Here is a 14,181-nt window from a genome sequence, read left to right as displayed (position 1 = left end):
TCTTTTAGAGAAAATTTTCAGAAAATGATGTATTTTCATTAAAATTTGTCTATACTTAAGAGATGTAACACTAAAATGTGCTGTGGGATAAGATGTAGAAGTAGAATGGCTCTATACCTAAAAATCTACATCATCTAGAATAAAATATTGATACTACATTCATTATACACATAGCCCAGAGGAGGCCAGAAGATACAAGTTCTCTCAACTGCTTTCCTCCCACTCCTGCAGGCTCAACTGCATGTTACCTAGTCTTTCATTCTTTCCTCCCATCTCAGCCCACGAAGGGACTTTCCTTCTGCCTAATACTCCCCGCTCAAGGAATTCATCTGATCAATTGTCCAAAAAAAAGAGGCAAACTTCTCTTTGACTTTCTATTGTCCCTTTAGCTATAGCCTTTTCTCTTTCTTCCTTTCATAGCTAAAATTTTTCCACAGTTTTCTTTACACCTGTTTCCTTCTTTGTCCTCTTAAACTTAACTGGAATCTTAAAACTGCTATATAGTCCTCTTGGCAAAGGAAACCAATGGCCATCTTGCCCCTAAAGTCTGTGGAAGATTCATCTTTACCTTATCTGATTTCTCTAGAGTTTAATGACAGGGTAAATTTGAGGTTCATTGGGGACATTCAAAATGAAATGTGCATAAGTAGTTACATTTGCAGATCTAAAGCGAAGGAAAGAAGTCTGGGTTCATTAGACACTTTTTCAAGTCTTCACTGAAGCCATGGAATGTATAATGTAAGAAGTAAGAGGACCAAGAAAGGAACCCTGAGGAATACCAACATTTAGGAGATCAGCAAAGGAAGTTCAGTCCATGGAGAAAGTTGAGGAGGAGGTCTGGTGGCTTTAAAATAAGTTTTTGATTCTTTGATACTCTTATTTCAGTAAGCAGATCTTAATTTTTCTTGTCCTGGATGTGGGCTGGACTTCGTGACTCCCTTCTAAAAAATAAAATGTGGTTCAAGTGTTGCTAAGTGACTTCTGAAGCTGTGTCATGAAAGGATAGCTTGTACCTTGTTTTCTCAGTCTCTGAATCTTTCATTCTGATTGAAGCCAGACACCGTGTTGTGAGGACACTCACACCATCCTGTAGAGAGGTCAGTGCCTGGAGAGGCTGCACCGAAAGCAACCAGCTGGCCAGGAGATTAGTGAGCCACCGTGAAAGCAGATCTTCCTGCCTAAAGGTGATTCTAAGTATTTCAGCTGAGACTCCAGAAAATGTGAAGAAACAAACCATTCCTGCTTTGCCATGTTTGAATATTTGACTCACAGAATCTATGAAATAAATAATTTTTGTTGTTCCAAACTACCCTGTTTTACAGTGACTTATTATAGAGCAATAGATCATTAATACAGAGTAGCCAGAAAGGTAGGAGAGAAATGAAGAGAGTTTGGTATGGTAATTTAAATTTTGAAAACCCGAACTTCACTTTTTTTCTATTGTTAATTAGTTATGGATACACAGTGACTCCTTTTATTTCTCTTTATTATACTTAAAACACTGAGGTATCATTGCATACAATAAACATGCACAGACCTTAAATGTTGTTCAATGAGCTCTCACAATTGTTTATACCCATATAACCAACACCCAAGGCAAGACATAGAAGACTTCCATCACCCCAAGGAGTCCCTCTCCTCCTTTCCAGTCAGTTCTCTCCTCCCAATCCAAATAACTTTTTTAATTCAATGAGCATGGATTGGTTTTGCATTTTTATTTTTATATAAATGGGATTAAGCAGATTAAAACTATTGAAATTGAACTAGTAATAAAAGCAACTCCCAACAGGTGAATTTTACCAAACATTCAAAAAAGAATTAACACCTGTCCTTCTCAAACTATTTCAAAAAATTCAAGGGGAGGAAAAACTCTCAAGCCCATTTTACGACACCAGCATTATACTAATTCCAAAGCCAGATAAAGATACTACAAAGAAAGAAAATTACAGGCCAATATCTCTGGTGAACATAGATGCTAAAGTCCTCAACAAAACATTAGCAAACCATGATAAAGTGGGATTTATTCTAGGCATGCAAGGTTGGTACAATATCTGCAAATCAATAAATGTGATATACCACATAAATAAAATGAAGGATAAAAACTACATGATCATATTGATAGATGAAGAAAAAATATTTGATAAAATCCAGCACCCATTTATAATAAAAAATCTCAGCAAAATGGAAATAGAGGGAATGTACCTCAACATAATAAAGGCCATATGTGACAGACCCACAGCCAATATCATACTCAATGGGCAAAGACTACAAGCATTTCTTTCTTTAAGACCGGGAACAAGACAGAGATGTCTGTTTTCACCTCTATTATTCATCAAAATACTGAAAGTCTTAGCCACAGCAATCAGAAAAGGAGAAGAAAGAAAAGGCACCCAAATTGGAAAGGAAGAAGTAAAACTGTCATTATCTGTGGATGACATGATACTGTATATAGAGAACCTTAAAGATTCTGCCAAAAAACTACTAGAACTGATCAATGAATTCAGTACAGTAGTAGGATACAAAATCAATTATCCAGAAATCAGTTGCATTTTTATACAACAATAATGAACAATCAGAAAGGGGAACTAAGAAAACAGTCCCATTCATAATTGCTTCAAAAAGAATAAAATACCTAGGAACAAATTTAACCAAGGATTTAAAAGAACTGTACTCAGAAAATTATAAGACACTGAAGAAAGAAATTGATAAGATTCAAATAAGTGGAAGCATATACTATGTTCATGGATAAGAATTAACATCATTAAAATGTCCATACTACCCAAAGCAATCTATAGATTGAACACATTTCCTATTAAGATACCAATGGCATATTTCATAAGACTCTAAGAAACATTTAAAAATATTTATATGGAATCACAAAAGACCCTGAATAGCAACAGCAACTTTGAGAAAGAAATACAAAGTTGGAGGAATCATGCTACCTGATATCAAACTATACTACAAGTCCACAGTAATCAAAACAGCATGGTACTGGCATGAAAACAGATATGAACTCATATTCATGGAACAGAATAGAGAGCCCAGAAATAAACCCACACCTTTATAGTCAATTAATACTTGAAAAAGGAGGCAAAAACATACAATGGGGTAAATATAGTCTGGTCAATAAATGGTATTGGGAATATTAGACAGATGCACAGAAAAAAAATGAAATTAGATTCTCTTCATACACCATACACAAGAATACACTCAAAATGGATTAAAGACTTAAATGTTAGTCTCAAAACCATGAAAATCCTAGAAGAAAACATAGGCAGTAAAATTTCAGACATTTCTTATAGAAATATTTTTTCTGGTATATCCCCCCAGGCAAGGGAAACAAAAGTAAAAATAATCAAATGGGTCTACATCAAACTAAAAAGTTTTCACCCAGCAAAGGAAACCATCAACAAACTTGAAAGACAATCCACTGAATGGGAGAACATATTTACCAATGATACATATAATAAGGGGTTAATATCCAAAATTTATAAAGAATTCATACAAGGCAACACCAAAAAACAATCCAACTAAAAAATGGGCAAAGGACCTGAATAGACACTTCTCCAAAGAAGACATATAAGTGGCAAATAGACATATCAAACGATGCTCACACACACACACACACACACACAGACAATCACCAATCTTTCTAGACTCATTTTGTGTACTGAGGCCAGTGAGGCATATGGGCCAATGGTGTTCTCTGTGTACTACTTCAAATCAGATGTAACTGAACATTTTTGATATATTTAATTACACATGAGAGATTTGATACAGACCTTGCAATTGTAATAATGTTGCTATGACATCTGTTTTGTTCGTGGTGAGTCTAAGATCACGTGTTTAGAAATATACTGGCTTGGAGAGTATGTCAGCTGGATTTCCCGAGGACGTTTTGTTGATGACACCAGTTGTAAAAAGAGTTAGCATCCTCCCAGGTCTAAACTTCTGAAGCATAAACACTTCGAAAGAATGTTGAATTTGAGATACAGCAAGGAGAAATACTAAGCTTAATTTTGTTATTTCCCCCAGGGGATCAAAATAATCCCAAACCATATATATTAACTACTCTCCTGCACTTTCTAATTTATAACCTCTGTCAGTTTGGAGTAATGGGAGCAGCCAGTAGAGTATCTGAAAACACTTTGTTTCTACTCTGCCTTTCTTCCCGGTAATATAAATATCTGAAGAGGTTATTGCTTATCCTATAAAATAGAGACATTATAATTTATGAATACTAAAAAAAACATGTTCATTCCTGTTAAATTATGTGACGAGCTGGAAACGATGATTTTTCTCAGTGGAAAAGGTATATTAATGGAAGAGCTTCCCTTCTTGTATCTTTGAGGGCCGTCGGATCCCATTTTAGCCTTTATTACTCTCTATCACTCACCTTTTGACAATTTTCTTCACCTCATTCTTGGCTTCTATTTTCCTGTATCAACTGAGTGAAAATCCTACCCTCATCAATATCATCTCACGGTATTGCCAAAGGTCAAGCCCCCTCGGGCACAGATTCAAGCCTGTAGCCGGGGATTCGAGCAGGTGTAAGGCTGCCTATACTGCCGCATTCTTCACTGGAAGCTGAAGATTGAAGTTGGCACTTGTAATCAGACTAGAGGATTACAATTTATCTGGGCTGTTTGCTCAGTGCTACTAGTTTCATTTGTAACTTGTCTCAGCTAGGCAATTAAAAGTAAGCCTTTGTTATAAGACTTTATGCATAACTGATTTAAAACTGTAAACCTCACGAGTTCTGAAACTTAGAAGACAAACTTACAGGAGCATCCTATTATTTTGTTTAACTATTCTAACTCACATCTAATTTAAGGTTTGGAGGAAAAGGCTAGGAATATTTTATCCTTAACTAAATGATAGCTCAGCAGTGTGGTCAGCAAATACAGCTTGTATCTAGTTATAAATTTATAATAGAAATAATGGTCTCCACCAACTATTGTATATAGTTGGTGGTGAATCAAGACATCTTTTAAAAGTTCTCAGGTAGCTGTAGGTTCAAGGCTAATAGCTAATTCTGTGATAGATAAAATACTATCCATAATCATTATTGTTTAAAATTGAAAACAATGTAAATGGTCTACCCATTTGTTTGCCTATAGGAAGTAATTAATAAAACAAGTAATCCATAAGAGTTCACATTTGGTTACCTTCTCCTCCATCCCCAACTAGGAAAGTGCCTTATTAATATGGTTATGTAATCATTCTGATACTCATTTTTTCATCCTTAAAAGTGGAAACTATAATTATAAAGTGGTTCTAAGGAATAACAGTAAAGTATGTAAAGCACCTAGCATGCATTTGCTACAGAATAGTCAGTCAGTAATTAGGAGCTATATTATTATAACAACAAATAATTCCAGGCAGTCCATTAGCTTCCTCAAATAGTATATTTACATAGAAAAACCACATATTGTTTGTTGTTTTCGTCACTTAGGTTGTTCTCAGTCAGGCCCACAGCAGGTGGCTTCCTGCTGTCACACCAGCGTTGATTTCACTGTCCTCCCTAGAAATTCTAATAGTGAAATGGCCCCAAAGCTGAAAATGACCGTGTCAGCCCTTCTGCGCCTCTCGTGAGCTGGGGGGCGGCTTCTGCGGCTCTGGGTGGAACACGGGGATGCAAGGTTTGGATTCTGCTTTCTAATCCACTGCATTTGTTCCACGGGCCATGTTTTTCTCACTGATACAGAAAGAAGGTAGGACGAAAACACTGATGTTCATAAAACAAGTAAAAATATATTTTATAACCTCAAAGGTATCTTTGTGTGGACTAGACTGTTTACAAGGAGAGCTGGTAACAATTAGTGTATAATTCTAAGGAAGCAGAGCAGGGAGTTCAATGTTCTTTAAATTTGCTGAGACAGACAACCGAGGAGTAGACTTTATTCTGGATTCTTGGTAACATCATTTATTTTTTAATATAGCTTTCTGAATGTTAAAATGTCCATACCAGTGTAGTACAGAAATACTGCAAAGTAAGGGGATCATTGCTTAGTGGTTTCACTGGCATTTGCTCTAAGTGCTACTGAGAAGTAGGTGGGAATCAGAATAATCAGTGTTATTGACTAGTTCTGTGACTTTGGGCAGGGACAAATTCTGCCTGGAACATCCTCAGGTTGTTGCACACTGTAGGTGCTTTACAAATATCTTAAATGTAGACTCGAGTCCTAGGTGCACAACCATCCCGCGAGGCACTGTTGTGGGGATTGAGGAAGGAAGACTGGCTAGGGCTCCATATAAAGGATTAAAAGAGCTTTTAAAAACAAATACATGTGACAGAGTTCCCAATTAGCCCAGCATCTCTATAAACAGTTATTTCAAAAGCAAATACCTCAATGGGAAAAATGCCTTTGCCAGTTGGATTGCAGAATTTAAAAAGAAAGAGCCTATGCCTTTGTTGGAAAATAAGCAATTTAGCTTCTGGAATAGACTTCACAGCTTGGAGCCCAGCAATGCCTATTTTGGATTAAATTGTCTGTTAATTAAACTGAAATGATTTAAACATTCATCACCTTGCCTTGCACCTCTCAGAAAACAAAAACAAAACCAAAACAACAACAACAACAAAAAAACATAGGGTTTGGAGTGAGGACAACAGCCACCACCCCCTCCCCCGGCACCACCGCCCCCACCTCTCCCCACCCAGCAGCCAGCCTGTTTAAAATGCACGGGATTTAAGAGGCCCAGGGATGCACGCCGGCTTCCCACGGGCGATTGGCAAACCCTGCTCGTGGGCCCAGCAGGCGCTGCGTCCCAGCGCGTTGGCAGTTGGCGACCCCCCTCGACTCCCCCTCTGCTGCGAGCTCCCTGTGGCCTTTGGAGGCTCCGCGAGTCGGCTCCAAACGTTTTCCATATTTGTTCAGCCTCCGTAATTCGAATACCAGGGCAGGCTCAGCCCGCCCAGCGCCGAGCTCGGGGCCCAGCGCGCTGTGCACGCACCCACCCACGCAGCCGCCATGGGCAAGGACAAACAGCCTCGCGGCCAGCGGAGGCAGGGGGGGCCGCCGGCCACGGATGCCACCGGGCCCGACGACATGGGGCCGAAGAAGGGCAAGGGGGCCCCCAAGGAGTGCGGGGAGGAGGAGGCCCGGACTTGCTGCGGTTGCCGGTTCCCGCTGCTGCTCGCCCTGCTGCAGCTGGCCTTGGGCATCGCTGTGACCGTGGTGGGCTTTCTCATGGCGAGCATCAGCTCCTCCCTGCTAGTCAGAGACACTCCATTTTGGGCTGGGATCATTGTAAGCATCAAGTCTGTTTTGCCTAAGTGCGTTTGCCGAACAGGAATGCAAAGCCGCATGGTCGAGTCACGACTAACCCAGCTGCATGCTCCCTTCCCCGGCTCCACTCTAACTCGCGCTCTGCTTGGTGACCGACGCCCGCACAGCCGGTTTGCCGGGGGGGCCAGGCCCGGCGCCTGCGGACTCGCGCCCCCTCTCCTGCCTGTCGCTCCGAACGCCGCCCCCGGGCCTGACTCTGACCGCTCCGGAGCTGGGGAGGCGAGTCAAGGGCTGCTTAGTTTGGTCAAATTGAACAGCTCCAAAACAATAAATTCACTTTGGCTTTTGTCTTACCCTAGTCGCTGGACCCCACCCCTGTCCCTTTATAAGTAGCAAACAGTGCAGTAGGTCCATCTTCGAGAAAAGTAGGCTAGGAAAAATTCTGTTCTCGGAGTTACCCTATTGGGTAGTAGTAATTTTGTTCTTCACATTTGAGGTTCCTTAGGAAGTTTTACAAAATAATGGTCTAAAGCAGGAAACGCGAGTACAGCAAGAACAATCTGCTGGAGGCTAAGGAAGGAGAAACCCAGGGCGCTGGCGGCGGCGAAGTTCACTTGGGACTCTGCTAACGGACGGGCTGTTCTGAGCTGGACACTGCTCGGCTGTTAGTGGGTGAGCGTTGAGACGCACACAGCGCCCTTGGCTTAATTAAGTGGATTCTTTGATGTAAAATGGGTGCTGTTCGTTGAGCACCTACTGTGTGCCTGTCCTGCTAAAGGCCTTACGTATATTTTTTCTAATCCCTACATCATCCTTATAGGATAGTTTTTCCTCCAGGTCCCAAATGAGAGGACTGAGCGCAGCCTCACCCAGGGTTATGAGTTGGATGAGTTGGCCAATTAGCCAAGTCGGTTTCTTTTTGCACGAAAACACATCTGCATTTTCCTCATTAAGTCACATGGTCGCCAGACTTGATTTGTAATTTTAATATATATTGCTGTAGAGTCTAATTTATTTTTTAAAAACTCCTGCATAGTAAGGGCCTGGAATTATGAGAAATGTCCTCCATTGATTAATATGGAATTTTTGTACAGAATGTGTAATTTTAATATTATGCTATATTGTAACACCTTCTGGTTTACTAAAATCTCATTGATCCATGAAACAACACTTGGAGGTGGAAACGGTTTTTCCTCTTTAGACAGGAGGAAACAGATTAAGGAAAGTGAAATGACATTCTCAAGACCCAGAGATTAAAAGCGGCCGAGTCAGGAGACCAGAATCACACTTCTGGCTCCTAGTCTCATATTGCACCATCACTGCTATTACTGACCACAGGAGCTATAACTCATAAAGCAAGTCTCAGAATAAGTTTGTATCATGGCAGATGTTAAAAACACCTGATAAATATGCATTGAGGTAGGTATTTTCTAATTAAGATTATTTGAACTCACACATTCTTGTGGAGTAATTTAAACCTTTTAATTTGTGTACTAAGAATTCCCACAAAATTATCATGATTGGAGTTTTCTAAATCAAGTGATTTTAAAAATAGCTTTTCACCAAGATACAGTGGGTATTTTAGTCATCCCAATGACTGCCAAGACCCTAGGGGGAAAAAAGTCTGTTCTCTAAGACTAGGCTAATTAAACAGAAAAAGGAATGAAACTCCTTCATTCAGTAGTTTTGAATATCATTTGTGAATGTGTTTTCCATCTTTTTTTAAATTTCAACTTTTAAAAGCCCAGTACCAAAAAAATTAAATTAGATGGGAAAACTTTTTTTTTCTTAATGTTTAAGGCAAAACCATACAAATCATGCAACTCTAAAATTTCAGGAGCTCCTATTAGGAGCATCACATGGATGCTCCCCGCATGTGCTACAAATATATAATCTATAGCTAGGTCTTTTTTCTTTCCAGTTTTCTAATTCATTGTGTAGGATCTACCTGAAGTTTGTTTGTAATGATACCTGTACTGGTATTTATAATCTTAAGTTTTCTTTAGAAAATTTAGAGTATATTTGTAGAGCAGAGCAGCTAATGGAGATGCCCTGAGATGGGTGATCAGAGTGTCTGGGGAGCCAGCCAAGGACAAACTTATCCAGCAGGGCCAGAGCTGCAGGGAACGGGCGCTGCCTCCCATGGACACCGTGCTTGCTGTCCCCATCTCGCTGTCTGTGGTTGTTCCCAGGGCTCTCTTCCAAGCTTTCAGGGACGGGAAAAGACAGGGAGGCAGGATGGTGATGGGCAAAAGGGTAAAGCCTGCGCCTGTTGTGGAGCCCTAGCCCAGCCATTGTTCTCTGAGTAACTTTGGGCAAGTTATTTAATCCCTCTAGGTTTCCATTTTGTCATTGATGAAATTAGAATGATAATAATAATCCTACCTCTTAGGGTTGTCCTGAAGATTAAATAAATTAAGACATGTTCTAATACTTAGAATAGTGCTGGCTAACGGTAAGTATCCAATGAGGTAGCTCTTTTTATTAGCAATTAGTGAAGCAATCATTGGTGATGGCACTCTTCAAATTAGAAGAGGCTGTGTTTTATCTCTAGTCTTGCGGAACAGTCATTTGGGACTTGCTACATTTCCCAGAGCAGTTTGAACCGTGAAGGGGATATCAATTTGGCCGTCTTACTTTTTCTGTTCTCACCTAGTTACTCTGAGCAATCGCAGTGGTATTAGATCAGTCCAGGGCTTTCTGAGTTTCTCTGGAGGTTTATAAAAATTGACTTGGAGGAAAGTGGCCCCTTTGGGGTCATTTTCCCTAGGAATATGGGGTAATTCTGGTCTAGTACATCCCCCAGGGAATACTGGAAAGCTTGCCCTATTTAAGAGACCTGCTAGACCAAAGCATACTGGTCAATCACTAGGGCTGAGGCAAAGTCAAACCGCTTCCCAAATTTAGGCTGAACTCAAGCAGCGTCTTCAGACTGATGCACTCACACTATGGACAGCCTTGCGTGCTTAATTCATGTTACTTACTCATTTTTCAAGGGTGACTATCCCAGGACCCTGGGATTTGGGCGTTGCCATGCTCACAATTGAATCTTTGTAAATGGACAAATCCACTGAGGTGACTTCTTGTTGACCAATGTTTGGTTGCATTGATGAATATTCAGTGAACTTCTGGTTATAGATTGAAGAAGCCCTTGGTGATCTATGATCAGAGCACCATGTCCAGTGAAACTTTAGGAAAACAAACAGGTTATTTCTTGCCTATCCATAAATATGACTTCCTCATATCAGAGAAATGACTGAAGTCTTTTTACTTCAGTTACGAAAGGTTCCTATAAAAGAGAAAAATTGAATGGAGCCACTGTGGAGACCTAGTAACCTGTCAAAGTGATGTTCTGCTATCATAATTCTGTGTAAATGACTTAAGGGTTGTAAATCATACCATGAGAACAATACAAAGTGAAACAGGGTCTTTGAGGATGAACTTGGCTAAGGGCAGGGGCTCCTAAATAGTAGAAGTTTGCTCTGCATTTTATTCTACCAATGGCTTGAATAGTTGGGTCAAATGGGCATTTCAGGTTGCTCATTATTCTGGAATTCTTACTGATGAAAAATGAGTATGGATTGAAGGAATCCAAGAATTTTGGGGCCTTTACTCCTTACTTAAATGAATACAATTTTGGTTTTGGTGAAACATAACATACTTGAACTTTGGCTTACTTTTCTTCATCCACTAACATTTGTTGGGGGTGTCCACTGCACTGGGCATTGGTCTAAAAATAATGAATTATATACCAGGAGGAGATGTCCAGAGATCCTGATGGACCTGTGCCCTTACCATACCTGACAGTAATGAATAGTTCCTATTAGAAAACTTAACCTACACAAATATTTTTAAAGCCTATTTACCTTTCAAAGCATTTCACTTACAGTGATTTATTTCCTTTGGCATCTCTACTCTGAAGTCAATTTAAGAGCAAACTCTTGCCTCTCATCCCCGATGGGGATGCTTAGTATTTGTTAGTCTTTGGGCCCTGATAGGTAATATTTCCACAGAAAATGGGAATTTCTTTGCCTTATTGTGGTTTTTAGCTTTTCTCATTCTCTTTCCATGGCTTCCATACCCCACGCAACTGGAATAAAAATCCTGATATATATACCACATTAATCACATTAGAAAGTTTAAGGAAAGGGCTTAAAAGGAAGGAAAGAATATTTCCTTTCCTTAATGTCACTCGTGAAATTCATTGCACAAATCTGTCATGATTAAGAGTCCTGTCAAGAATTCGAATAACAGTTTTCACGTGTTAACTTACTCTAAGGAATTAAAAATGCAGGTTTATTCAGATTTCTAAAGTCTATTTCTAGTTTGACTTAATGGAAAGGAAAATTGGATGGTTATTTATTTTAAAACAGAATACACCTGAAATTCACAATTAGATATATGACACATAGCACGTATCAGTTTCTACATAGGTGGATTGACGTTTGAGAAATTTAATCCGGAATTATATTTTAGGGGTGCATCCCATAGCAACACATTATTTTTCATATTGGTGCTTTAATAGGCTTCAAAATCTAATGTTACACCTGTGGTACCTCTGGGAAATAATTTTTACTATATCAACTGTCACAGAATTGTTAGGAGCTGAGGGGTGATAATTACATGCCATAACTCAATTTATTATAATAAAGATAATGGTAGGAAAATTATACATGAAGTAATCCTAGTAAGTATACCTGGAATGTAATTCAATTAATTGGTCAAAAAATGAAAAAGTATATGAAAATAAAAGGGAATATTAAACATTTTGGTAATATATTTTCTGAAAGAATTTTAAGAATGCAGAATAAAGAATAAGAAAGGTTAAGACTGAACAAAATCATTTGATGCTCCGAATATTAGGATAAATATATTTTCACCTTACTGCTAGTCTCTTACTAAGCCAGGTACACCAAGGCCATGGGAGTGCTTATATAAGATGGAGCTTATCCCTGAGTCTTCTTTCTCATTTTAGAAGAAGGAGGAGAAGGAGCAGGTCCCAGTATTTTCAACCCAGTAGAGGGGCTATATTCAACTCAGAAAGCCAGTCTTTGGAAAATGTCAATGATCTCTTTTGAGATGTCAATGATCATTTGATTGTATTTCATATCATATCTATAGGGTATAGAATGTGTGGGTAACCCAATAAAAATAGAGAGATTTATTCTCTGTAAGTGTATCACATGCCCGTGGGGCTACTCTGCATCTCCTGCCACACAATGGGTACCCCAAAAGTGTGGGATTGAACTCTATTTATTTTATATTTGTCATTATCAGAGTTTCTCATTGCACTGCTGAAAAGCAGCTTTGAACTGTGGTTTGCAGACAAACTTAAGTTTATTAATAACATTTAAAAGGTAATATAAGGTGACTATACAAAGGTAACCATAGGTAATATAGGAAATGTTTTGGGTTCCTGGATTCCGGAAATAGTCAGAACATATGGAATTAGCATTATGGAGATGCTTATTTCATGTTATAAAGTGCCTGCAGGGTTTTTTAACAAAGAAGAAAAAGAGATCATTTGACCTATTTAACCTATTTTACATTCACCTAATTAGAATAAATTAGGACAAATTAGGATTGATGTCACTGAATGCTGGGTGTCTTCCATCAGCAAAGAAAGCAATGGCATAGGTTTTCCTAATATTTGGTCTAACAGTTTCATAGATTGCCAATATGATGTCCACTTTAAATTTCTTCTGAAGAAATGGATGCTTTCTAGACTTTTTCTTGCCTTTAGCCTTGTCTGTGACATTTCTATGAAGGGTATTCTTTAACTGGGTCCACTTGCCTGCATTGTTCCCTGAAAGGTCAGCATCTGCATTAAAGGTCACACACAAGGGTATGTGAAGAGTTCAGTTGCATATTTCTATGTTGCTGTAGGACAGGAATGGAATCTCGTCATTAAACTTTAATTGGATATCATTTCACTGCAAAATACAGTTCATTTTTAAGGCCCCAATCCTGGCAAGCTAGAGAAATGCTGATCCAAAGAGCCCATCAAATCTACAGCTGGATGGGACCTCGTGATGTTGTATTTTAACCCTGTAGTTTTTACTTCTTGTGACTATTCAAGCCCAGTTTTATTGGAGTAAGTTCATAAGCTGAAGGTGAACTATTTTTTTAAAGAAGAATGTTGGCAATAGTACTTAAATTATAACCCATATAGAAGTCTTTTTCAGAGGCCCACCTTTCAAATGGTTTGGTTGCCACGTCACATCTCAGTATATTGATACAAAACTTGGCAGGAGTAACTCTCAGATGCCCAAGCAAAGCAGCTCACTTGATCACCCTGGTTAAGTTTAAAATTCATACGTGTATACCTACACATATGGCAATAACCCAAATACACTTTTCTTTCTGTCTTGGTCTGCTCCAGCATGGTCAGCCTTTGGTGAAAGCTTTCCCTGGCTTGCAGGGGGCTGCATTCTCACTGCGCATGCACCTGGCTTTTCCTCCGCGCGTGCACTGGGAGAAAGGGAGGGATCTTTCTCTTCTTCTTCCAAGGCCACCAGTCCTGTTGGATTGGGACTTTATCCGTTCGACCTCATTTAACTTTAGTTACTTCTTAAAAGCCCACCTCTGAAAACACATGTGGGGGAACAGAGTTCAGTCCATAGCACATTTGGTGAGGGATGTAAAGTTATACAACCACTTCAGTGATTCTTAAGCTTGTCTGCCTGCTTAGTCATGAAGGCGCTATGGTTTTCACGGAACAGCTAGACGTCTGAGTGTTTCTGATGGGAATTCCCAGCCAGTAGAGTGACACACGACGGCACAAGGAGCTGGCTGGCTCTGTGCCCGTGCCAGTGGTGAAACATGCGGAGGAGGTTGTTTCACTGTGTTTATGGATTGCTTCTTTCATCAAATTTCTGTAAAAATAAAACACTAGATTCAGCAAGTGAAAACAATTCTAAGGGTAGCTTAGGCATTTTATTTGCTGCAT

At 39.5% G+C, this 14,181-nt stretch overlaps 1 protein-coding gene across 1 annotated transcript in view; it reads left to right on the top strand.

Moving 5' to 3' along the window:
• Positions 1 to 6,822: 6,822 nt before the first annotated feature.
• The window catches only part of SSPN (sarcospan), a 32,087-nt gene continuing 24,728 nt past the window's right edge, over positions 6,823 to 14,181 (top strand). Inside the window, exon 1 of the mRNA XM_024575606.4 lies at positions 6,823 to 7,253. Within this exon, the coding sequence (XP_024431374.1) occupies positions 6,975 to 7,253 (279 nt within the window). The 5' untranslated portion in view covers positions 6,823 to 6,974. The remainder of the gene's footprint in view (positions 7,254 to 14,181) is intronic.

This window comes from Desmodus rotundus, chromosome 3 (assembly GCF_022682495.2).
Source record: "Desmodus rotundus isolate HL8 chromosome 3, HLdesRot8A.1, whole genome shotgun sequence".
Taxonomy (NCBI): Eukaryota; Metazoa; Chordata; class Mammalia; order Chiroptera; family Phyllostomidae; genus Desmodus; species Desmodus rotundus.
This window is presented reverse-complemented; position numbering and strand designations above follow the sequence as displayed.